At 39.8% G+C, this 25,680-nt stretch overlaps 3 protein-coding genes and 1 long non-coding RNA gene across 26 annotated transcripts in view; 2 read left to right on the forward strand and 2 right to left on the reverse strand.

Moving 5' to 3' along the window:
- HEATR5A (HEAT repeat containing 5A) overlaps positions 1-7,475 on the reverse strand; it is a 64,567-nt gene extending 57,092 nt beyond the window's left edge. For 4 of the 12 annotated variants that reach the window (XM_040560318.1, XM_040560315.1, XM_040560314.1 and 1 more), the window contains exon 1: positions 7,270-7,474. The gene's annotated coding sequence lies outside the window, so the exon portion shown is untranslated. The other 8 variants (XM_040560319.1, XM_040560317.1, XM_040560316.1 and 5 more) reach the window with 4 other exon arrangements.
- Positions 7,275-14,134, forward strand: LOC121071728. Of its 4 annotated transcripts, none has more exons than XR_005820742.1 (4): positions 7,275-7,880; positions 8,747-8,866; positions 10,121-10,191; positions 11,897-14,134. It is a non-coding gene; the product is annotated as an uncharacterized LOC121071728 (long non-coding RNA). The 4 variants fall into 4 exon arrangements; XR_005820741.1 differs by having other exon boundaries at positions 7,275-7,489; XR_005820743.1 differs by lacking the exon at positions 11,897-14,134 and having other exon boundaries at positions 7,276-7,489; positions 10,121-11,033.
- A 2,431-nt stretch (positions 14,135-16,565) lies between these two features.
- On the reverse strand, positions 16,566-25,363 carry DTD2 (D-aminoacyl-tRNA deacylase 2). Of its 2 annotated transcripts, XM_040560328.1 has the most exons (4): positions 21,939-21,955; positions 21,493-21,559; positions 18,899-18,968; positions 16,566-16,918 (listed from the first exon to the last, which is right to left on the reverse strand). In XM_040560328.1, coding segments are annotated over exons 1-4 (465 nt in total). In that variant the 5' UTR covers positions 21,941-21,955; the 3' UTR covers positions 16,566-16,592. The 2 variants fall into 2 exon arrangements, with proteins under 2 accessions (XP_040416262.1, XP_040416261.1); XM_040560327.1 differs by lacking the exons at positions 21,493-21,559; positions 21,939-21,955 and adding an exon at positions 25,188-25,363.
- Positions 25,364-25,394: 31 nt separating this feature from the next.
- The window catches only part of NUBPL (nucleotide binding protein like), a 103,994-nt gene continuing 103,708 nt past the window's right edge, over positions 25,395-25,680 (forward strand). For 2 of the 8 annotated variants that reach the window (XM_040560335.1, XM_040560332.1), the window contains exon 1: positions 25,428-25,573. The gene's annotated coding sequence lies outside the window, so the exon portion shown is untranslated. Of the gene's footprint in view, positions 25,574-25,680 lie in introns of all 8 variants that reach the window. The other 6 variants (XM_040560334.1, XM_040560330.1, XM_040560338.1 and 3 more) reach the window with 6 other exon arrangements.

Here is a 25,680-nt window from a genome sequence, read left to right on the forward strand (position 1 = left end):
CCTTGAACATCCTCACACACCAGTGAACTGAAGCAAGTACAACTTATGAATGTAAAAATGCAGCCACATTCACACGAAACCTGTGTTTTAAAATGCTGAGTTATTTGATAGTGCCTTGGCATTCTTCTTTCCCCCTGATGTTATGATTTTGATCTTTCTCAATCTGAAACAGAAGTCTGGAAAAAATAAATATGAAGTTTCATTGAATGAAATGCCATGCCATCAACAAAAGTTAAAAAAAAAAGACATAAATGGCTGATAAAAAAAAAAGTTACAAAAAAAGTAAGATCTCCATTTCCCGGCTGGTATGACATGCAATTCTTTTTTTCTTTAGATTAAAAAAAAAAAAAAGAAAAAGTAATAAGATTCACTTTCCCATCAGTGCTACAAGAGCAAATCAAATAAACATCCCTATTCCCCCCCCCCCCATGAATTAGGTTCATTTTATTTCACGTATAAACTATGCTACAAAACTGTCACAAAGATGAACTGGACAAAGCAGAAGTTGCTCCTACTCAGTACTGATTTATTTTTTTTCATTTGCTGACTAGCAATCTGGCAAGCAGAATTTTGTTTACGACTGACAGAAGAGAGCTCGGAAGAGCTTAGAAAATGCACTACGTGGAATGTTTCCTGTAAATTTAAAGGAATATAGGGCAAATCGAGCATTAAAAGGCAAAGCAACAGAGTTTCAAAAGATGCTAATGAACCACATCAAAAAGAAAAAAGGCACTTTCGGTCTTCAAAAAAGGGGAAAAAATGATGACCAAACCAGCATAAGACCCATAACAGTTTTCTTTAGCAACTGGCTTTAAAATAAGAGAACCAACAGGTCACCACCCATTACATAGTTATAACAAAGAAACCAAGCTGAAATTCAAACTTGATTTATTATGTGTATCAAGCTTGTTCTGAGGTAGCTGACCTCATGTTTTAAAGGCTGAGGGAAGTAGTCCACAGATAACTGTATTCCTTTCACATGCAAGTCTAAGACAGAAATGAATAAACTGCAAATGAAAAATTATGAACAGTAATGACAACGTAATGAACTTTTCCCCTTCCTTCCAGCCCATAGTATATTTTGTTTCTGTGTAAAAACAAACAAACAAACAAACAAACCAGAAACAAACAAACAAAAAAGAGTTTGGAATAAAACAGACTCCTAACCAATCTCTCACCAAAAAAAATTAAATTTTTAATTATAAATCATGATTTCAAGGAAGACCACCAACAGTAATAGAAACTACCATACAGATCGAGCATGTATGTGCAAATTTTTCTTAAGTTTTATCACATTTGACCTAAAATTGTTGAAGATGCTTGTCTCTCTTTGCCAAGAACAATTTCTCCTCTACCAGAACTCAGACTAACCTGACCTATCTGTGCACAATACGTGGATAAGGACCCAGTGTACTATACTATGTAGTGAAGAAAATTAAGTACTGTGTAACTCATCTTAATAATAATTATTTAAATTTTTCTGTTTCACAGGTATTATACTAATTCTGCACTAAATCCGATATAAAACAAAGATCATAAACCCGTGCATTCACTTTTGTCTCTAACACTAGTCTCGCAGAGAAGAAGGACGTGATCCTACTAAGAAATGAGCACCGCTACTTATCATCAGCAATGACTAATAGTAACAAGTGAGTAACAGTATGAGCAAGGGTAAAAAATAACCAGTAATAATTACCAGTATTTTCATACCAGCTGCCACTGGGCCGACTATGCAATCAGTGTCATATTCATCACACTGCTGGAAAAACCGATGAAGCACACTCATGAGCTTCAAGTTGTCCTCATTGCAATGCAAGTGGTATTTTAACTGACTTCATGGTTTTGGGTTTTTTCCCCCACCTTCGAAGGCAAGCTTTATCACCACCTGTCTAACAAGCGAACCAACGTATTTAAGAGAAAGTCTTCCAGCCTGACACATTTAGCTATGGTCATTAACAGTTCTGATCAATTTTACTCCTGCAGCACTGTTTTAAAAGTTTAATGGGATGATTGTTAGCCGTGCAGCCGAGCTAACCGTATGACAAGACAATCGATGCTTAAACTTATCGGGAGTACTTGCACACAGCTGTTTAGGCTGTCTTCAAAACACAAACACAACTTCTACGCAACTCCCTCAGGCTTACTTCTGAGGAGAGAACTTAAGAGGATGTTTCTTTTTGCTGCCTGGGCCAAAAACCACCTCGATGCACCAGCCAAATTCAGCTATTAATGAATGAAAAATGGCCCAAAGAGAAAGTCAAATAGTTACAGTGGACTTTTTATGCCAGCAGGCAAACATAAGCAGGCACTGAGGTCTGGTAAAGGCAAGAAGTGCAGGACTAACCTCAAAGGAACTCCAAAGGGGCGTCTGATTGCCCAGGGAACGAGGGATGGAGTTATTTTCAGCTCTAACTTAGCTAGGAGTTACAGCACACACACAGAAATCATCTAACCAAAACAAACTACAGTGATAGAATTGTAATAGTTTGATAAGAACAAACCTGATCCTTTCAGGGCCAGAAACTAAAATCCCAGACCATATCAGCTTGGGCTTTAAACACTGAAAATACTACCCAAGTGGGAATATCCAATTGCTACATAAAAACACTTATGACTACTTGAAAAAGAGAGCTGTCTTAGTTTACTTACTGACTTCTACAAACTATTACCAACAAACACACAGAAACTGCCTCACAAGTCTTCAGAAAGAAAAGCTAAATAAGTGTCAACATAGATATGTCAGTACCTAATCTCCTCTGTGTGGCATCCTCCTCAGCACTAAGCCAGCTCGTGCCTTTCTCCAGGCCCACAAGCCCTACAGTTTTCACTCGACCGTGGAGCGATGGCAGGTGCCTGCTGTGCCTCAGCATACGTTCACCTCTCCATACACATTTTGCGTTCAGCAGTGCTAATCATTCTTGCCCTCTCACTCAACAGAAGAGAAGTTGAGAATTTCATGCACCCTCTCACTGCTTGCTTTCATATAACTTCAGAGAAAACAGAAACAAGTCGAGGACATTTCAGCCCCAAAAGCACTGCTATTCTGAGCTGATTATACCTTTTAACAGGAGAACTACAAAGTGGTTATGAAACAAACGCCTAGTCTTTAAAAGCACACACACACACGTGCTTGAATTAAGCAGTCATCAGTCTCATCAATGTGGATGAAGTTTCTCCCTGGCATCAAGCAGACTTGATAGCTTTTCATTCAAAATTAATATCCTGCCATGAGAAGGCAGGATTCTCGCATTCGTTGCAAAATATTTTGCAATGTCAGACAAAGATATCTTGCGAAGATATTCTGCAAGGATATTTTAGAATGCTCTGTTATATTGGTCAGCAGTGGGAACTGTGAAGCCAAGCATACGGAGGATGTGACTAACAGAGATGTTCAACAGCAGTTCACAAGAAAAGGCTAAAGACATTTCAAAAGCACACCCCAGAGCACATGGAAAAAGAATACTAGGCCACAAAGAAAAGGTCCAAGATTTTAGGACTTTTAAATCAAGCAGAACTGTAAATATTATTATCAGATTTTAAGTGCACTACCACGTGAAAGACGTGTGCCAGAAATTAAATCTCACAGCTGAGTACTCATAATGCACACTCGGTGTTATGAAGGGATTCAGTTCCACTCACAAATCAAATTTTCTTCCTTCTAAAATAAAAATATGTATGCCCCCTTGCATCACATGATTATCCAAAATAGCAAAAAACAATGAAGAATCTTACCAATGAGTTGGGCAAACAGCAAAAAGATATAACAGATCATCACACAACCATCCGTTTTCTCTAATTACTGCTGAAAATTTCAGACCGGAACAACCGCCAGTCATGTTGTAAGCAATTATTCAGCTTAGAAACATGATTCCGACATCAGAGATGCTGAAACAAGATGTCTCTCTTTCAGGCTCACTGGGTAACTGTTCTGGAAGAAGCAATTTGCCCCAGGAAAACGATGCATCTATCCCTATCAATGAATATTTGGCAGCATTTACACAGGTACTTACTAAAGATGTAATTCAAGTGCATCTTCCTACATTGCACATGCCATGCAGATTTTCCCGTTTTCACAGAACATTTGATACTGTGCTAAAGAACAAATATCACACAGCCCAAACGGCACTTTTGGTGATTCTTAACTACTTTCAACCATGTTGCAAAACAAAAAGGCTGTGTTTTGATGTTTTGTGAACAAAGATACTCACACAAAGTACTCGTTTACTCCCATAGGCACAGATCCAAACTACTGGCTCTCTAGCAAAATGCTTAACAAATGCTCTTGACTTCCAAATTTCAGAGACCTCGCCCACTACCTGAATAAGCAGTAAAGCTTAAATGCAATAAAAAACTAACTGAAATCTATCAGAATCCTTGTTTTGGGCTTACTCTTTCAAAAAATATTCACACAAGGAATGTGACCACCCACAACCCTCATACATAACAGTGGCATCGATAAGAATCACAACACAATACGCATTTGCTGAAGTGTGAAAGAAAGGACAAGACAATGTCTTCTGGGCATGCTGAATAATTTCTGTGAAGTTTTGAGGACAAAGCTTGATACAATGAGAGAAAAAAAAAATAGCCTGGAAAATGTGCCTGGAAATACAATCACCCTTTTAGCAATGCAAAGTATTCAAGACATTTTGAAGACACAGCTATTGGAAAACACTCATTCACCGTGTTAAAATGTCCTTAGCATTTGCTTCCATGTTTATTATAATCGCTTCAATCTCTATCTCCACCTGACAAGAACTAGTCCAGGAAACAAAATAGGAGAGCTACGTTCAGTTATTGAGAAATGGAAACCAGCCATTTCCTGAGCTCCGCAGCAGGCTCTGTGGCCCACTCTTCCCCCAGCACCCACACCTCCTGACTAGTTGGGTTCATTGCTGAAAGTTTAAGTGAAAAGCTAAGCTTGCTCCACTACAAGGACATTAACATTACTTACTTTTCACGCAACCTTGCAAACTACATCCAAATAATTAATAAATGCTTCTAATAGTTCGAAATAAAACCCTGTATCATATCTGGCAAGGCTGACTCTGACAAAGTGAGTTCAGAAGATTTTTTTTTTCCACCCAAAACCGGTTAAACTTCAAAAAGCAGCAACTAACTTCAGTCAGTATAAAAGCGAATACAATGTGTTGTTTTTATTTAGTGACAGGTTTGAAAACTCATGTGATAGCAAGGCAAGTGCATAAAAACCAGAAAAGCATAAACAGTGACGCAAATCCTATAAATAACTTCAGTATGTCTGAACATGGCTTTATTCTTGACAATCTTGTAGATGATGTTGTTTATTGAATACAGCTAAAATACATCAACCTGAATATACTGACATGTTTTTTCTCACACTGAGGGAAGTTTTGTGAAATTAAATTCTTTGTTAAACCTTTATATTGACTTACAGTAGGTAAAGGTTGATTTTAGCTACCAGTTTTCCACTCAGGTCAATGCTGAGTCCAGTATAGCTTGGCACTAAATTAAACCACAGGAAATTTTTTCTAAACATGTCCTGAAACCCTGGAAAAGTGTATTTATTTTTCCTGAAGATCATGATGGCCATCACAGTACTAGGTTATTTAGCACCACAACTAGCCTTCCACTGCACTGAGATACACCGACATAGAAATTTAGCAGCAGAAGCCCTCACAGGTGCAGGCTCTGCAGGAGCCTTGTTTGGCAGATCAGAGGCCGCAGTCAGGGCACAAGTCACCGACAGGCAGCACTGCGACGGCTCATTCCCTAGATACTTTAAATGTCTGCTCCTCAAGGAAAACTCCCAAACCAGCTCACAAAAAAAGAAGTGTAACTGCACAAGGATTTCGCGCTTTTTTTAGTCTGCAGTGTACAGTTTGTGTCGTTTTTAAAGTCCTGCTTCCTTAAAAACAGCCAGAACTGCAATGGTAAGAAATGAATAGCACAAACATGCCACAGCCTGAAAATATCGTTGTGAGAAGGTGTTTCTAACCTGCTGCTTCATCAGGAAGTTCCTCATTTTAAAAGAGACAATATCCTGCATTGACCAATGAAGTTTTTTACAATCTGGGATACAAAACCAGTCAATAACTCCGGTATTTTACTGGCAATATAACCAACCCTGTGTTCAAAAATCAAGGACATTTTTCAATTTCTCACTAGACTCAGTGTAACATTAAACTGCCCTCCCCCCCCGCCCCCTTTTCATTGTGTCAAACCATCAGGAAAAGGAAAAAAAAAAAAAAGCAACCAAGCTTCCTTCAGTACACAACCAGAAATAATGTCATCTGTGTCTCAATTGTTATTTCACACTTGAGTTCAGGATATTATATACCCCCATGAAACACACCATGTAGCACAACACCAACACACACGAGGCAGCTTGACTACTACTGAAGATGGAAGAAAAATTTCTGGCATGTAAGATTAAAATAAAAGTTCGATGGAATTTATACTGACAACTACAAACATTTAATCCCGTAAATATTAACCCAAACTTAAATGCACATATATATAAATACACATTACAAACAGTAAATCTGAACTCCTAAAAATATCAAAGTTCGTGTCTGGAAGCACCGAGCTGAACTCATCTTTTTGCCCCCTCCTCCTCTCTCATCCCCCATCCACCTATATGTCAGTAAGCCTTACCCTTACTTTAAATAAAGGTAAGGTACCAGTTTCTCTTTCCCTCGTTCCACACTGTCACACTCGTGCACCTGTACAGGTTTTACTTCTCCGCACACGTTTTTTTGCCGGTTGTGCTGTGCAGACGTGCCGGTTGTCCCACCTGGACAGCCAGGAACCCCAAAACGCCAGCAACAGCATTCTGTCCAGCTTCCAATACCGCCGCCCTACTCCCAGCCCGTTCTCAATTAAAATAACCTTTAGGAGACAGAACCAGCCCCTCGAGCTCTGCGGGGGCAGTGCCCGCTCCCTCAGTGCCGCCCCACGCACCCGCAAGCCGCGGCCTCACCTCCTCGGCCCCTCCTCGGCACCCCGGCCGAAGCTGCAGCGACGCGGCGGCCCCCCCAGCCCAGACCCAAAAGGCTGACAGCCTTCCTCTTCCTCCTCCTCCTCCTCCCTCGCCCCTCTCGCAGCCAGGGGCGGCCTCCCAGCGGCGGCGGGCTGCCGGGGCGCTTCCCACCGGCAGGCCTCGGCCAGCCCCAGCCCCCGCCGCCCCCTCGGCGTTTGGACCCGGCTCGCCCCGCCACCGCCCCGCTTACCCCCCGCAGCCCCCGGAGGCGGCGGTGAAGGCTCGCCCCGCGGCCCCGCTGCCGGTACCTGGGCGCAGGGCCCGCCGCCTGCCTCCCGCGGGCTGCCCGCGGGGCTCGGCTCGGCTCCGCCCGCGGAGGGAGGGCGGAGGGGAGCGGCCGGGGCCGGCGGGAGGGAGGTGAAGCCGCCGCCGCCTCGCAGGGCGGCGCAATCGGGGCCGGAGCCATCGAGCTCCGCGGTCCGGCCGAGAGGGCGGGAGCGGCCCGGGCAGGGCGCGGGCGTCACTGAGGTAAAGCGGCCGGGCCCGGGCCGAGGCGCTGCGAAGGGGATAGAGCTGCCGCCGTCCTAACTCCTGAGCAGGCAATGGCGATTTTATTGCCTTATTTATTTATTTAGGATAGCTGTCTCAGAGAGCTGTAGAGCTCTGTTGGTCCTGTTGAGATTTACAGCCGGTTCTGGTCAGCATCTGTCGTGACTGCTGATCCTTGCTGCATGGTGAGGGCTGGGGCTCCTTCGCACTACACCAGCACAGTAGTGACATCCAGTTTATAGTCTGCATCATTTATCAGGCGTAACACATGCAAAAGTCACAATTACACACGCGTTTCACCCGTATACATTTGACCCCAGATCAAGAGCAGATCCCAAGTCACCGAGTCATTCTGCATCTTACTGAGGAGGTGAGACAGACTCTTGTGGGTGTCTCCCCTGTTGTGCTCTACTAAACAGCTATGCCAATTGAAGGATGTTGTTATATCATAGGGAATTACTTCCATCCTTGGAATTTTTCATAAGTGAGTTCACTGGTTACCTGAAAATTTCTGTTCAGGGAATGTTCTTTTCTGAACTCTGTCTTCAAAGTTGAAGGTCTGTCACACTAAAGAGAAAACATATCTTAACCATTTTTTAGTTAAAAAAATAATCTTATTATGGTTTTGTAGCTCACACCCAGCTGTGTCAAGATATCTATCTCCATATATACGTAAGATATATATATGTATATATATTGCATTCCACCAGCTACCTTCTAGAGCAAACTAGCAGACAGACCTGAGGTCCAGTTTCTGCTGGCAACAAGTTACTTTGGTGGTAGTAAGATTTTCTGGTTTTAATTCCACAACTTCAGCTGCTGTTACAAAGCTGATGAAGAAAATAATGCCTTCTAGAATTAAAGACTTTTCAGCTGGATAACAAATCTTAGCAATGACCTTTTATCATATTATTCTCCCAGTACAGCATTGGTTAAACTGAGGAGGGGGAAGCTAAGATTCCTTTCCACAGACTAGGTTCTCTGGAGCTATCTTCTTTGAAGTGGTGCAAACCACTGTGGGGAGGGCATAATGCCTGGGATACATAAGCGTAGGAGTCAAAATAGTGTCTAGCCCTTACATAAGCTCAGAAGTTCATCTTCAAATAGATTCAAGGTGTAGAGTTTCTGTACAGTGTAATCCTACATGAACATGTGCATTCAATCATGCGCATTGTACCACTAAGGAGTATTTCAAAACGTGTTATCACAGAACTTCCTGGTTATATTCTGCTGCAGATTTAAGGGCACCAGCCTGCATTACCGTATTTGGACATCGGTTTCATTTTTGCCGAATTGCCTGTGGTGAAGAAACATGAGCACTGATGCAGCGACCTTTTACAAGAAATTTCTGCCAATGTATGTGGTAATGAAGAGTACATGAATGTCTCATGCCTCAAGTAGGAAACTATTTCCATAGTATATTTCACAGAAATCAACTCTACAAACTCCTGCTGATGTAAACGTGTTCACCCCTAGTATTGGAAATAACGTATGCCCCCAGAAAAGAGTTATTTGCTCAGTTAACCTTATTTTGATGAGAAGATGAGTTGCTGCTGCTCAACATAAAGTGATCTGTCATTTCACTTGTGAGAAAGGTCAAGTAAACAATTTCTATTCAAAGACTGTTGGTGCTATGATGTGTTCAGTAACAAACTCCAGAAAAACAAAAGGTGCTGTCTCTGACGTTCCTGAGGTAACAGAAGGATCTGGTAATGCTTGTGAAGGGCTGACTGTGTGTAGATCATAAACAAAAAAGAACCCATCTAGAATAATTTTTAGAAGATTATTGCTGTTACTATTTCTACTATTATTCACTCTGTTGTGGTGACAAGCAGAGACCCACTCAAGATTAGCATCTCATAATGCTAAATGTTACATAAGCATAGGGCAAGAAAAAGCATCACTCAGTGAGAAATAATGTTGCTTAGTTCTTCCCAAGAATCATCTCTCCCAGACCCCAATATGTGTGATATCAGCTCTAAGGAATGCTGTTATAATGCCAAACTGACACAAATCAGTTGGAATAATGAGGAACAGTGATGCAGGGTTCTCCTTCCACATCAGCTCTGGATACATCAGCTTTAAGACTGCTTTGTGCCAGCAGTACTTTATGAGGATAACAATCTCCATTTATTGGTTTTGTAGCTAACCTCGATTCTTTAATATGATTTTTCCTCCCTAAATTGGTCAACAAGAGTGTTAACCATGCACTGATTCAAATTAGCATCTACATCAGCAGTAATGCATGTTTTTATCTTTACCCTTTTCAACCTGAAATTAAAAAAAAAAAAAAGTGTTATGCGTTTATAGTGTTCTGTTCTAAAACAGGCAAAAATAGGATAATTAAATGTATTCACCATGTATTAATTCAATTCTCCCTTTCTCCATTAGTCCTGACTGAGCTTCAATAGCAAATTAGTTAATAAAATAAGCAACTGGCAAATAATTGCAATGCACAAAACTGATTAGTCTTCTCATTAGTTAGTCTATTTTGGTAAAGTGGGTTGAATGATTTAGAGCATGAATCAGTTCTGCCAGACAAATTTCAGTCATCGTAGAATATCTATGCAGTCACATATGCCTCTAAGCAAAATATTTTCTTTCTTATAGCTTTATAATCCTCAGTGACTACAGCAATAGAAAAGAATGTATTCCTTTGAATTCAGTGGGACTGTGCAAGTGTGAGTAACAATCACAGGACCAGGAGCCTAATTTAAAGCAGATGAAACATCACCATGTAATTACATAGCAAACAAAACCAAGTTACATTATATTTTAAAGTCTGCAAGAAAGAATGTAATTATAAGATTATACATATATTTGTACTTTATTTTTGAAATTATAAGAAATTATACAATGTACCTATTTAAGTACAGAATCAGACCATTAAGGTTTGATCCTGCAAACAGTTACACCACCAGCAACAGGCAATTAACATTTGGCTTTAATCTGAATAAAAATACTAATGTGCCTATGAGCATTGTAACATGCACAGTTCTAGAACTGCTGTAGCCATTAGTATCCACAGTTGTCTGTTACTGCTCTCTCAGTTGAGACAGTAACTACTTAAGTGCTTTAAATCCCCATATTGAAACATTTACTTCCCTAAAGTAGAGGTCTTCTGAAGGTACATAGTCAAACTCTATTGGATTTTTTCACAAAGTCTTACTTACGAATCTTTGTGTTTTTACAGATTGAATATTTAAAATATAAGGTTTTATTTAATGCTTAGTTACTTCCAGACTTCTTTTTGTTCCCAGCATAGTCACTGTTTGTACTATCACAAAATACAAGGTCTGAATTTCTGTCAAGCAATTACACAGTCTTGGTGTTATTCTTAATCCTAAAATGTAAATAAAAGTAATACGCAGGCAATATGCCTAGAAAATATAAGATACCGCTACCAAAATGGAAGTGTGAAATAAGGAAGGGAAATGTGTCCTATCAAAACCATGGCACATAAATCTCAAACAGTTCAACATATGAATAAAAGATCAGTCTTCTTTGGTAAAAATGAATAATATATATATATTTTTTGTGAATTTTAAATACCTGAAGAATGCTGGATAAAGCATTATGACAAGAATTAGCTGCACCTTAATAGGATCCAAATATGGATTATTAAGACCTCCCAAAAACCTTTTGCTCTCACTGTTAATCTAGAAACCATGTTACAACCCCTTTTCTAATGGAGTACATCTAAATAGCCTGAGTTCTTCACTTGCATTTTAATACATATTGATGTAATAGGGCACATACTGCAGCACTTACACAAACAAATACAATTAAAGTGAATAGAAAGCAATCTTAAATTCACAATAACAAGACATGCAGAAACATATATATATATATATGTATCTGAGTTAGATCAGTGTGATAGGAAAACCATTTATTTGCATTTCCATGCTCAGTAGGTAGTTTCTATTTTAGAAACAGTATAGAGTTGTTTATAGTGATACCACACAGTTCACTGAGGTACTCAAAGTGCTCTGTGGATGTTAGCTCAAGACACATTTATAAGGCAGAGGCTAAGGCCAATTTGTGTAGCTCCAACGAAGATGAAGAGATGTGAGTGCATGCTGCATTCCAAAGCAACAACAGGAACTGAGGTGATTTTTTGCAATCGGTATAAGAGGAAAAAAGCGGTGTTTTTAAACATTTCTTTCCTTGTTTTCACTCTGTCTTATAGATGGAAGAAGTGGAGCAGAAAATTGATTTGCCCAAAGCCACACACTGGCAGTAATTGAACCAGTGGACAGCTCTGGTTTAAGAAGAAAACGCGCAATACAGTCATATAGTTTCAGTAATAACAATGCAGCTAAAATTGTTATACATGTGCTACTAGAATCTACCTGGTGTTACATGTATGCTTTCACCACCCCCCAGGTTCTCAAGACTGATGGCTTCCAGGAGGCAGTGAGAGTGTGCAGTGAACCATGAGCATCCAGAGACTTGTGCCACGGGACTGAGAACTTGGTGTTTATGGTTTCTTCTTTCTCTCCTTCTCTTTTGGATTAACCTGGGTCTGTTTTTACATGCTTTCAAATTAGGTTTTTGCCACCCAACACTACGGGGACAGGCAGCTTCTTTTAGGGACCCTTGGCAGAGTGAGGCCTGGCCATGGGGTTGAGGTTATAATTATAATTTATAATTACAGAAGTAGCAATCAGCATAGCTTATTGTTATTTACAATTTTTATTGATCAGCATAGCTTATTGTTATAAAGAATTTCTAGTAATTAGTGTAACTTTCTTGTTACCTAGAATTATTGGGCACCCTGACTTTTTAATCACATGGACCCTCTGCAGATTGGGTTAAATTCTTAATAATAAACTCATGATGCAATAGTCACAATCTAGACTCAGAATTCAGCTAAAAGAACACGAGTCATTTACTCAGTCCCCAGAAGAAGCAGACGATCCTGGAGACATCCCTGACCAGCAGGGGATCACAGGTTTTACAGTCCACCAGCAGTTCCAGTCTCAGTCCTACTTGAGACTTGCAGCTTCTTGGATTTGTAGGCAGCGTCTCACGTGCTGTAATGCTTCTCTGTTCTGTAACGGGTGTCATCACGTCTGGCAATCCAGCGCCTTGGTGTTAACACTGATGGACAAACGACCTCATCACAATGCCGACAGGAGGCTTCTCTGTTCTATAACAGGGATCACCACATCCTGGTGACAACCCTGGTGGGCAAATGTTTTTATTACAATGCCAAAAAGAAGGGGAGGAAGCCGGGGTATTAGGTGACCAGTCACCTTACATATAATAGACATTTGCCTTACAAAATGGCATTGGTTATGCTAACCCTATTACCAGGTGTCTGGAGCAGGGGGTACTTGTCACAGTTTTACACCTTCCTTTTTCTTCACTGGCCTGCAACTACATATAGTGCATTTTATTTATGTTAGATACTTGTTCTCTGCTCTTGTTTTTACCCCTAAATTAGTTTTGTCCAGCTCCAGGTCTGCATTTTTTAACTGCCAATTGGCAAGTTGTTTATAGCCTTAGCACCTCCAGCGCCAGTCTGTGCCCCATCCATCTTAGCATCCATGCATGTACTCCCCTCTGCTGCAGCTGGTGTCTCAAGGTCGCTGCTATCCTAACGGGCCTTTATTACAATTTAACATTTTGTTAGAGTCATAAATATATAATTCTACACAGAATAACTTACTATTAATAGCTATATAAAAACTGTGGTTATTACCATACAAAGCAAAGTAAAACAAATTAGCCATAGTCTCCTGTCATTAGAAAAATTGTTACAGCAAAATCAAGTAAAACCAAAACTCCAAGATCAGCAAATTCAGACAAAGTAAAGCTGATAAGCCTCCATCCAGAGGTTCTGTAAAATCAGGACAAAGGACTGTTAGTAGCAAGTTAGTAGCAAGGACTACAAGGACCACAAGGACTGTTAGTAGCAATAGCAATACTGTACTACTGGGCTACATGGTGTCATAGAGGCCCCAATGACACACAGATTGCAGAAACATGAAATTAAGCTAGCTATTGCACCAAATCCAGAGATTTTAAAAAACTATGCTTTCAAGTGTGGATGGATATCTCCATAGTGATTCTGTTTTCCAGAGCAAAGTTGGTCAATTAATACTAGCAGGAGAGATTCATGGACACTTGCTTAAGGCATTCAGGTAAAATGCTAAAGGTTCCCAGATTACACAAAGAAAAAGAAGGGTCTGTTTAATTTTACTTAAGTACAGATGGTTATTACCTTGCAATTCTGGACTAGTATTTTTATGTTGCATACTGTATGTAACAATAGAGGTAAGGATTTCCACAACGGGCACAGGAAGGAAGCAGGAATAGTGCTGACTCAAAAACGAACTATTGCAATCTCAACTCATTGGTTTTATAAGAGCAGTCCATAGTCCATGCATGCTCAGCTCACACAATCTGGGTGTGCACACTGCAAACAAGGTCATAAAAACCTGACAGAACAGTCCCTGATGAACTGGGAGGCCACGCTAGAATAGCATAATGACTACTCCTTTCACAGTTTATTTTAAGGAAGTGTGAAATATTAAACATCTTACAGAATAAATATTCTCCAAGTGTAGAACAGGATAGTTATTTGAGCTTTTGCCTAGTCATAGAATAAAGACTGTTTAAAGAAGTGTGCCATGTCATCTGTTTAACGCATATATTCATGTCAGAAAGTAATGAGCATTTGGCTTTGAAAATATAATTTTAATCAATTTCTTCATCAGTATGGTCCATCACGTTGTTCAGAAATGGCTTCTTTCAGTAAATGGATCGTGAATCAATAGTAGATATAAATAAAGCAGTACAAAGGGCACATCATTCAACAAGCTGCCAATTGTTGTTGCAGAAGATGGCAGAAATCAGTATCCCAAGATGGATACACTACATCAGAAACTGGCAGATAATACACAAAGACACCACCTTTTAACAGAAACTCAGGATTTCTTTTCTCCTAAGAACTACTGAAATACATGTCAAATTTCATGTGTTTTATATGAGACATCGGTCCAAGATGGAGTTCGGTCTGAAGTCTGTTTTTCACTAAACATTTGCAAGCTCACCCCTCTTAGAAATTGCAGAGTTCTTGAAATATAGAGAATGAATTGTCAGGCTGCCAAAGATCTTTCTGGAGCCAATAAAAAAAAATATCTGCAGGCTTTGTATTATACTTCAAAGGATCAGTTATTGAGATATACCAATAACTGCAATTCCTGTAAAGTGAATAGTGGTGTTAGTCAGCAATTTTTAGGATTTGGCCCACAACAGAAAGAGGAATAAAAACAGTTCTCTCAAGCAGACAAATCATAAAGAATTTGTATTAGTTATTCATATCAGGACAATCTTATTTAAATGCCTCTAAGAAGAATTTAGAATATGATTCGTATTGTGTCTGTCATAAACATTAATTATTAATGAATAAATACGTAATCTGGGACCTAGCTAATATTTCCAGCCCGTTTATGTGAATAGATGTTTTCAACTGTGAGAATACCCAGTGCCAGGAACTGAACATCCTTAGGTATTTCAGAATTACTAACTGTACACATTATATTAATCTGAAAAATCCTATTACTCTCGTATCAAAACTATGAGCTTTATACCCATTCAGAGAATGTGATTCTCATAGTATAGCTTGAGCTTGCAGATTACACCTTCAGCTATGTTTTATTAAAAATAAGGATAAGGACAAAATATTTGTAAACACTGACCCACGATGCACAAGCAAGCATGCACACTAAGCATGAGGTTTTACATCTTTTCCAGAATAATTTATTTTTAAACTGGAATTCTGGATAATTGCTGTAAACCATATAGATGTCTAATTTCACTTTGAAACCTTTTAAATTACTGACTTAAAAAAACGTGATGCAAAGTAGCAAAGGAGAAACTTGACTCAGGTTAAATATACTTGAATCAGTTTTGAACTTGCCATGTTTTAATGTAACCGTTTTGTTCTCACTGCCTTGTGACACAGAATTTGCCATTGCTATCTTAATGCCATCTGTTAATAATATTCATTACAATACTGCATAGGGGTCAGCTGGGACTAGGACCCCAAATGGGCTAGCACAGTGTATATAAGAAATATAAGCTCATCTGTGCCTCAGATTCAGTATATAAAAAGGTGAAATGAAGTAGCACAGGCAGAAAGAACAATGAGATGATGGCATACGTTGTAGCATTTTTATTTTTGTCTTCATTTTAAAATTCCAGTCCTTTTCCTGAGGCTCTGTTATGAAAGAATTGAACAGACAACAAGATGAAGGTAACAAGGACGCAGAACAAGTTATAGCAAGCAGCCCGTCAAAAGCACATCTGAGGACATTCAGAGTGCAAACTTCCAGAAAGCAATTCAGTGGTACTGCCCTGACTTCAGTTTCTAGATGTGCCTCGCTATTTCTTACTGCCAGGTCTGTATAGGCTGTCTTATTCAGTCCTATGTTTAGTCCTACTGCTACCTGAAAGTTCTGCCTCTACATATGCTGGATGAGGGGGGGTAGCCTTTGATATTTAGTAGCTACTATCTGAAAGGCTAAAAATTCAGTGAATTTGTGCTTTCACTATCTTTGTGAACTAGAAAGCATTTCTATTTTATAGATGGAAAGCAGAAAGGCAATAATTAAGTATCTGACTCAGGAAACTGGGTAACAAATAATTACAGCTACAGCATTCTTTCTTTTTAATCCGTAAACTTCCCTTCCTCAAGTGTACTTTACCACAGCTAATACAGTAATATTTTGTCGTTATTTTGAAGTAACAAATGTATGCACAACCTTACTAGTAAAATTCCTTCCAAAAAAAAAAAAAAGGCAAAAAACCCTTCCAAATGAGACATTTTCATTGGATCAACCTTAATTATTTTAAGAATACTTCAGGTGAGTATATACATAAAACACATGCTCATTATTGCAAAGCAGTCTAAGGCATCCTTCTATTTAATGGGATTAGTAACACCAGCACAGATGAGTGAATGTCCTTCTTATAGTGTATCTCCCAAACCATTTAAGTACATTAATACTTAGAAATGAAAAAAGACAACAGTTACAGCCAGTACTGTATCCCGGATATCATTTATTTTTTTTCAGAATTCAACCAAATGAGTGTAAGGTCCATTTGTATCCAGTTTTAACACCTGTCTGTTTCCATATGTGCCATACTTGACAAGAACACCTGCTTCCATGCATTTGGCATTGGCAGCCAGTTCCTTTTCACATAAAGTCACAAACTGAGAATAAAGTTCCAGCCCTTTTTCTTTTTCAATGTTTGCATGGTACTGCATCTTTCTTCCCTTCAGCTTACCACCCAGGGTAGCCTGTGGTATGATGAGCACGTTGCCTGGTAAATCAAGGACAGATACGTACTCTCCACTTTCATTTTCACTTAATTTAACATTCAACAGCGTGTTGACTGCAAATAAAAATAAAACAAAAATTAGTGGAACTAAAGTAAATTAACCTGGACCTAATATAACATCATAAAACAAGATTTAAGATTCATCAAGATACTGCAAGATAGGACAAATGATTGAAGTAAAAGAAGCTAACAGAACAGAAACACGGACAGTCGAAAAATACTATCAACCAGCTAAGATGTCAGAGTATTGTGAAGAATATGAAGGATATTTATATGAATACAATACATCTAAAGAGTTATTTGAGGGGGACGGTGGCTGTCTGTCTGAAATCACATAGTTTATTATAGTTGGAGCTCCCCAAAGGAGCCCGGAATTCAATTAGTGACCCTAAATAAGTTGTGTGGTACTCAGGCAATAATTACAGAACTCTGTACATTGTAGGAGATAAGACCATCTTTGGTGCACTCTGGAGATGTTTCTGTCCTGACTTTCTTTTCATTCTGGCTGGAGTAGTTTGCAGCCGGATCCAACGTCTAACTGATACTGCTGAAGCCCCAGGCTCAGCACTTAGGTCTCATGTGGAGTGCCCTTCAGCCTTCCACTTGGAGATGTGCAGGTGTCAGCTTGTCTTTTGAGAGAGGAGGCAGGCAGGAAGGTCAGAGATGCAATTTAACCCATAAACTGCAATGTGTAAACTTGCAAACAGACTTGTTGCATTTATTAGCATCATATTTTCCAGTGTTTTTACAACAAATCAAATAACTCCCCCCAAATGTCCTCCAACTCTTTAAAACCTGTGAGGGTACTAGTCATCTTATTAAAGTCTAAATGACAACAAAAACTCATTTAAACAGTTTCAAAACATACTAGGAAAAAATATTCCATAAGACAGACTCACACCTAAGGAGGATGGTGGTAGACGAATCTCTTAATAGGAAACAGAACTTTCTTTTACTGGCCTGTTTCAACTGCCACACAGCTGAAAAGGTGATTATTCTGAAATATCACCCACATGAAACTCTCACGAGCACAAAATCGATTTTCGTATCATGCTGTTTTAAATACAGTCAAAGATTTCAACTTAGTTTAGCATCACAGAAAGACTGTGCCCTTGAACACCAAGAGCTGCTCTCAGCATTTTCAATAGCACCTGTGCTTGCACACTGCCAGGTCTTTCTGCTGGTCCCAGCATGTAGCCTGAAATAGACTACTGTTATATGACCTTTTGTGAAACTACCACTATCAGCAAGCCACAAAAAAGGGGCATTTTTATGTGGAACATGCATCATCATTGGATTCTCCAGGTGACCCAGTGCTACTGATGGAAGAAAAGAGGGTGAAGAAATTAAATAAAAGTTAAAAAAAAAAAAAAAGAAAAAAAAGTCAAAACTACATTGAATGAAGGCAGACAAAAATCACTACCATTTGACCTTATTCACAGCATCATCTCCACTTGAATGTAAATGTTAAAGTGCATGCAGAGAAGACAGAAAGAATACAGATATTGCTGTTATCACTTGTGAACCAGAAGGCTGAACTGGAAAGACTAACAGGGTATGCAGTATCTCTGAAATGAGATGGGAAGGACAGTTTAGTTATCCACCCAACTCCCTCTACTGGCTATACTTTTAAATATCATGCACATACACTGAGACCGGAATTAAAATACCTGTTAAATCAAGCCATGAATTACTTGGAAACAGTCTTCTCTAAGTTCAGTTCTGTCCTGGACTGAAGCTGTTGCCTGATACATGTAATATGTAAAACAGTAGGTGTTGCACTTTCCCTGTTATCACTCTGTGTGAATTGATTTTCTAACAGGTTGATCATGAGCAGGCAGATGGAAAAAGAGATACAGACAGCTGTCAAATGAAATATGACCAACCAAGCTGTTCTTTCAGCCAGCTGATTGATTTGGAGTGATGCTATTTGATGGCTTTTTGACTTCTAGTCTAAACTGTTGCTGCCTTCTCTGCCTCTATCACTTAATTCTTTTTCAAGCAGTACAAGAATTTATAAGGGTTGTATCATACCAATTTTTGGAACAAGATCTTCATCAGCACCTTTGAAGAAGCATATGTAGATAACAAGCCCCCTCTGGATCTATGAAAGATTGCAGAAAAATATATCAATGTTTCTCACTGCCCACCACGCAGGCTTATTATTTAATCTGGTATAAAAAATTACAAAACTACATGACGACAAAGTTCCCAAAAGAAGTCTTAGTTACTTCCTATATCTTCAGGCATCAAATTTACAGGCTTATGGAAGCTTACGAAATGCACGCTGATTATCTGCACAACGCTGCTACACACAATTAAGCCAATTCATTAGCTCCATGTGGAGCCAAGTTTAGTTAGAATGTAGCACATACAGTATTACTGTACACAAGGTGACAAATGAATTAAAGTAATTAAATACAGAATAGGAAATAATTTAAGCTTTTTATCTATTAAGCATACAGATAAAATATTTTTGAGTATGAATTATAACTATTTCCAAATATGAAATACGACAAATACTGTGGGATTTGTCATTGAACTGTACTATATTTTGATGTTAAAACTAACCCAGTACAGGATAATTCTGACAAAACACAAAGTCTGTTAATTAGATTTAAATATGATGACCAACAATTATGAAGCTGTTCAGAACATTATAGTTATCGAAAATATAATTTATCAGTTTAGGTGAAATCTTCTTGATGAAACGGGACCTTTCCCCTGATTTGTACAGGGTAAAGGATATGCCACATCTTTAGAATTCAAAGAGACCAGTTTTAAGAGCTACCTGTTTGAGGAAGGAATTAGGTCTGTACTGAGGAGAAAGCATAAGGCTATTCCTTGGTAGCTTTTTTACTCCCTGGTTTAATTCACAAAGAATACATGTGCCAAACTGTGCTTTATTAAGATAAATGATAGGCTTTGCAGCCAACAGCAATGCTGTGTCATGACCAAGTATATGTGAATGTTTTAAGCTCTTTGGGAAAAAAAAAAAGAAACAAAACAAAAAAACAGGAGGCATACAATACCCACATGCACTCAATATCCAAAATAACCCCACCCAACCCTCTCACCACTGCTTTGTCAAGAATAAGTATCCTTACCTTCCTATCAGAAGGAAAATAAATATCAGCTTACAGTAACTAAGAAATACTACCTAAGAGATACTAACTAGATTGGGGCAGGAAGAATTCATTACTGTCAATGTTATGTAAAATGATAAGAAATATGAGGAGTTTCTTAAAAATAAAAAAAGAAAAAAAAGAAAAAAAATCTCAACACTTTCTCTTCCTTTCTCTTTTTCTTTTTGTTTACTCTCTCTCTTTTCTTTGAAAGATAAAGGTTTTTGGTAAGGAAAATTATACACATGAGGTTTATCCTTTTGTTAATGTGGAGATTGAACAAAACGCTCAAGGCAAAGACTGATGAGAGCTATGCCTTCTTAACTATTTTTCTAGTTGCTAACTTCTGGAAAAAGAGAATATTCTTTGTAGCTGAAATGTCACACACAGAGACTCTCTCGAAAGCTATAAATGGCTCCTTTCAAAACTAATTTCAACTACTGCGGAATATTATACAGCTTTCCATTCCCAAATGATTGCCATATTTCATAAACACTGTAAGAAATTTGATGGCCTAAACCTCAAATGGCATTTCAAACTCTCTCTTCAAATTAAAGAGAGAAATACAGGCTGCCAAAGGTTAGATAGTCTTATATATTTAGCTAAATGTTAGTTCCAGAAACAGACTACCATCAAGATATTAATAAAGAATAATAATGCACACATACCTACTAATAAAAAAATCTTTATGAAGTAGGTAAAATACATTTACATTGTATATATCTTACCACTAAATTAGAAATAAGCAACTATGCTATACTGCACACCTCACAGATTATTCTATTTCTGAGACTTGTGATAGTCTCTGTACAGTTTCACATATGGAAGTAACAATATTCTGCAAGAAGCTCATTTAAAAAGACAAAAAGGTAAATAAAGTGACATTTAGAAGTCCTACGGCCAGATAGCTAGAAACATTCATTATTTTTCAGCCTCTCTCACGATTAGCTGCCTAATTTTGAATATACTTTTTATCACAAAACGAGACATATTGGTTTCAGTGTCTCACAGCAATTAGACAGGAGATTCTATTTTTATTGCATGTTTATGATTTCTAGAACACTTTGCAACCATGTTACGGTTGAAACTTATGGTTTAAACTGTGATTGAACACTATTTTCAACATGTTCAACCACATTTCAACCTCCTGTTATAGATATATTTTAAATTCTTTCATTTTCTTAACTGAGTAGATGTAAAATTGCATGCAATTTCAAGAGCTAACCTAACGTTAATGCATGTCAGTCGCCAGACCTTACACCAATGTTTCAGATGTCCTAAGACATCTAAGACATGTTGCCAGTTAAGGAACAGGAACAGGTAAACCTTTTGAACCAAAGCAAAACCATTGCCAATGCTGAAGGTCCTCTGTTACCTAATGAAGTCTAGCTGACAGCTCTTCAGAGCTATATTTAACTCCGTTAAAGTCAAGCAAAACAACACAAATTAGAAGGCTACAAATTCAACATGCTGATAAGCAAACAACCACTACAAAGAACTTACATAGTGACATGCAGGCAGTTGGGCAGGGAAATTGTGCTGTGTGGATTTGCTGTTATCAGTAAAATGCCTACATAAATAAACCAGCAAAGCAAGTTACTCTGCAACACAGGCATTTACGATACAACTGTCCCAAGTAATCATCAGGCCAGGCAACCTGCATCAGGAAGCGCTGAAGTACCCAGCCCCTATGGCCATCCATCCAGCCTCAGCAACCTCAGCTGCCTCCGAATGTCCTTTTTAGCCTTTTGGCAGGATCAATAAATAACTAAGACCTCCCCCCACCCTCCTAACATTCACCTGTTTTTCGCAGGAATTCATTAGCAAAACATAAATATATTCTGCAAAATGTCATCTCAACATGCTTTTCAGCGAAATGTAATGCAACTGATAACGAAAACAGAGGTGCTTTGCAATCCACAGAAAGCCAGTTTGCAAAACTAACTTACATGAATTATTCTTTGACATTTCCGTTTCCAGTTCAGAGTCACTACCTGTCGAGAAGCTTTATTCATATTTCATCCATTCTGCTGCATCAAAGAGAGACTGCATAATCTACCATGGGCTGGAGAACAACCTGCACCTGGTATTTTGCACCGTTTGGTATCTTAACCGGAAGACAAATCAGGGAAATAAGATAAGGGCGGGATGGGTTTCATTGCAGTAAGTGTACGTACTTACACTTTTTAGCTGAATAGTCATTTTACTTTTTTTTTCCTCCCACAGTTGTGAAATACTCCAAATCTCCTATCATTCCTCTCCTATGTTTAGAAGGGGAGTTCCTTTTCTTTCCTCCAAAGTATTTTGCTATATACATAAACGTTTAACGGATCCTATCTCACCAACATTTCTCCATAAACAAGGCATCCCATCTCTGGTAATCCTCAGCAGGTCAGAAAAAGAGAATCATGAGAATATAATGAAGAGCAATACAGATATAATGTACACACCTAGCCTTCTTCCAGATAAAGAACATTCAGTCTAAAGTTCCTAAAGTACCTGCAGGAGTCTTTTAAAGCTCAGAAGCTATTCAAAGCCACCTACCTTATGTGCTATTTATAGTACACGAGAAGTTTCTCAAGGTCGGGACCTACTTTTAAGCTGTTACAGGTCACTAGGCATACACTGGTTTACATAAATAATAATTTACAAGGTCTGTATTTCTTTATTTTTGGACTTGTGCACATATATGGACAGTTGCATTATCCTGCGAGAAAGTGCGAGAAATAACAATTCCTTTCAATGACCTCTAAAGCAGTCATACTGAAAAAAACATGAAGTTTCCATAGCTTGTTACAACAGATTTCCCTTAAAAAAAAAAAAAAAAAAAAACAGGAGAGATTCATAAGTACCAATGACAAATATTATTAAATTTCATGTCTAAAAAATATCTGCTGCTCATGCTGGCCAAATCTCATGCAGATTCCTGCAGTGCGGTTACTTTTTTCAGCTCTATTACTTTCCCAATGATTTTGGTTAAGACATTTAAAATTTCAAGTAAGAGATATAAACAGTGTAAATCTGTTTAAATTATGCCATTAAATTACCGCCTCGTAACAGATTTATTCATAATCTATAAAAACCAAAACATATGCCTCTTTTTGGACAGTTGGAAAGACAGCAAGCACAATGACATTTCTGCTTTTACCTACAATTATTTCCAAGATTAGAAAGCTAGAAACAGGGTATTTCTAAAGTTAATTTACGCTGTGCTGAGCAACCTTCACTATATTCCTTATACTGAGAGGCTAATAAGGCCTTCAACCAAACATGACATCTGTGAGATGACACATATTTTCTTTAAGCAAAAGTTCTGGCTTTCCAGACCAGACTGTACAAAGTAGGTCTTAAAGATCCATCAGCCTCTTTCAAACAAGGAGAGAAACATTTCAAGAACTATGTGAAAGTCATACAGTGGAAAGACCAAGGGACAGAAATTTTGTATTTTGACTCTCTTCAGGTTTGTTGAATGAACTCATAAGCCCTTTAAACATACCACAATCTTTACCTTAAAAAAGTTATATGAATTACTACATTTAGCCTCTTAAGACAAAAGACCAAACTAAAAAAACATAAAGGCTAAATGGTTGAGACCTATATAAATAATTTATTCTAGTGTAGGTAATGCATAAACAGCGACAACAATGGCAGGACGCACCCCAAATGGCAGCCTTCATGCTTTGGTAAATAGCCCTGGCCACTACGTACGCTGCCTAGCCCTAGGAGTCTAGAGGCCTACCTACCTTCCCCAAAATATGACTATGGGAATAAAAGGGGAAAATTACAACGTTTCCCTCGAGCTTCATTTTTGGTTATTGGTCTGGCAAAAATAAAAATCAGAACTACTGCTACCGCAGTCACGTGGCCTTTCTTCTTTGAGTGCACAGTATCACACAATTAATGAGGTACAAACTCAGAGGCAGTTTTAAATCTTTTGTTGCAAAAGCTATTTTGCTACCAAAATTATACTGATTTACTATCATTATTTCATAAAACCACTTATATTATGAATTTAAAAAACACTTTTTGCCTGAAATAAACAAAAATAGACATCTCTCTGAAAAGAGGTTCACAGCCCCAAAAATCTTCCATTATCCTATTGTTAAAATTAAGCCTTTTTTTTTTTTTTCCTGATTTTTCTTTCCCTGGGTGGTGGAGAGAGAAGAGAGAGGTTTGAGGAATGACCATTGCTGCATAGAAGACAGTGGCACTGAAGATCCACCAGGCACCTTGCTTGCTTTGACAGATGGATTGGGTATTTTCACATTCCAGGTTTTCCTGTTAGGTTTTTTCCTGGCAAGGTATTGAGGGTCTGCAGGGGTGGCCTCTGTAGGAGGAGGTCACAGGCCAGACAGTCAGCTCCACAGCAGACCCACTGCAGGACACACCTGAGCCCACCTCTGTGAGACTGTATTTAAGACAGGGCAGAAAATGCCAGCGAGGGAACACAAACATCACAGGAGTAGGAGGTGCTCCATGGTGGAGCAGCCATGCTCCTGAAGGGATCCCCATGCTGATGTGTAGGAAAAGAGCAAGAAGGAGTAGTAGGAGAAACCGACCCCAAGCTGCCACGTCCCTTGTCCCGTCGTGAAGGCACTGAGCGTAACCTGTGCTGACAACACGTGTGTAGGAGAGGACCCAGGAGTGGAGACTGGGTGAGGTGTCTGAAATGAAATTTAGCCTGCAAAAGCAGGAGGGATGTCCTCCCGTGTGTCTAGATGTTCTTTTTTTTTTTTTCTCCTCCCAATACCCAAACTGCTATGCGTTTGATAATTATCATATTACCAAGCTAGATCCGTTTTGCCTATGACAGCAACTGGCAAGCGATTTCCCCGCCTATTCTGACCCACTAGTTTTCTCTCTCCCTTCCTCCCTCCTTGGGCCAGGGAGCTGCTATGGGGGTGCCATGGGGCCACCCCTCGCCCAGGGCTCGCTTACACCCCAGAAACTCTCTGAGGGATGAATTTACGCAGAAACAGCCCACAGGTTTTGAAGACAGAGACAAAAAGCCAGCCTCGTGAGGCTGCAGGGCAGTTACCACGAGCATTACACATCTGATTGACCGCGGCTGGTGAGGAGAAGCGGCACCGAGAGCTGCTCTCTGCTTGGAGCGCCCTCTCTACAACCGGCCTCATCCTGTCGCCCTGCCCGCCACCGGGGGAAGAAGGGCCGAGCCCTGAGCCTTGCGAGCCCATTACCTCCACCCACTCGGCCTCGGCGCCGTTCTCGGGCGGCCGCACCTGCAGCCGGGCGGACAGGCACTGCTGCAGCATGGCTCGGGCTAGCACCGGCCGCGCCGCCGCCATGTCGGGCCCGGCGTCCCCTGGCGAGAGGCGGCCGGCGGCGGGGCGCCGCATGAGGGCGGCGGCGGGGCGCGGCCCGGGGGCCGGGCGAGGAGCCGGGGCCGGGCTGCGGCGGGCCCCGGCAGCGGCGGCTCCGTTCCTTTTCCGGGTGAGCGACGCCTGGGCCCTGTCGCAGGGTGAGGAGCGGCTGCTCCCGGGGCGCTCGGGTCGCTGCTCCTCGAGTTGCTTGTTCGCGTAAACGTGAGGAAGCAGGGTGGGCCTTGCTACAAGTCGAAGAGAGGGTCAGTGAGTGCTCTGCCCTTTACAAAAGGGAAAATAGGGCTTGTGGTTTGTCAGTTCTCCCTAAAGAAGGGACAGGTAGCGAAGACGCAAGGGTACAGCTTCAGAA

This window comes from Cygnus olor, chromosome 5 (genome assembly GCF_009769625.2).
Source record: "Cygnus olor isolate bCygOlo1 chromosome 5, bCygOlo1.pri.v2, whole genome shotgun sequence".
Classification (NCBI taxonomy): domain Eukaryota; kingdom Metazoa; phylum Chordata; class Aves; order Anseriformes; family Anatidae; genus Cygnus; species Cygnus olor.

Excerpts from the sequence above, each read along its gene's own strand:
- DTD2 (XM_040560327.1), bottom strand. The coding sequence starts at position 25,346 with ATGCGGCGCCCCGCCGCCGGCCGCCTCTCGCCAGGGGACGCCGGGCCC. Across the intron at positions 18,969-25,187 it reads CCGAGGCCGAGTGGGTGGAG|ATCCAGAGGGGGCTTGTTAT; the intron begins GTAATGGGCTCG and ends AATCTTTCATAG. Across the intron at positions 16,919-18,898 it reads AGATCTTGTTCCAAAAATTG|TCAACACGCTGTTGAATGTT; the intron begins GTATGATACAAC and ends TTTTATTTGCAG.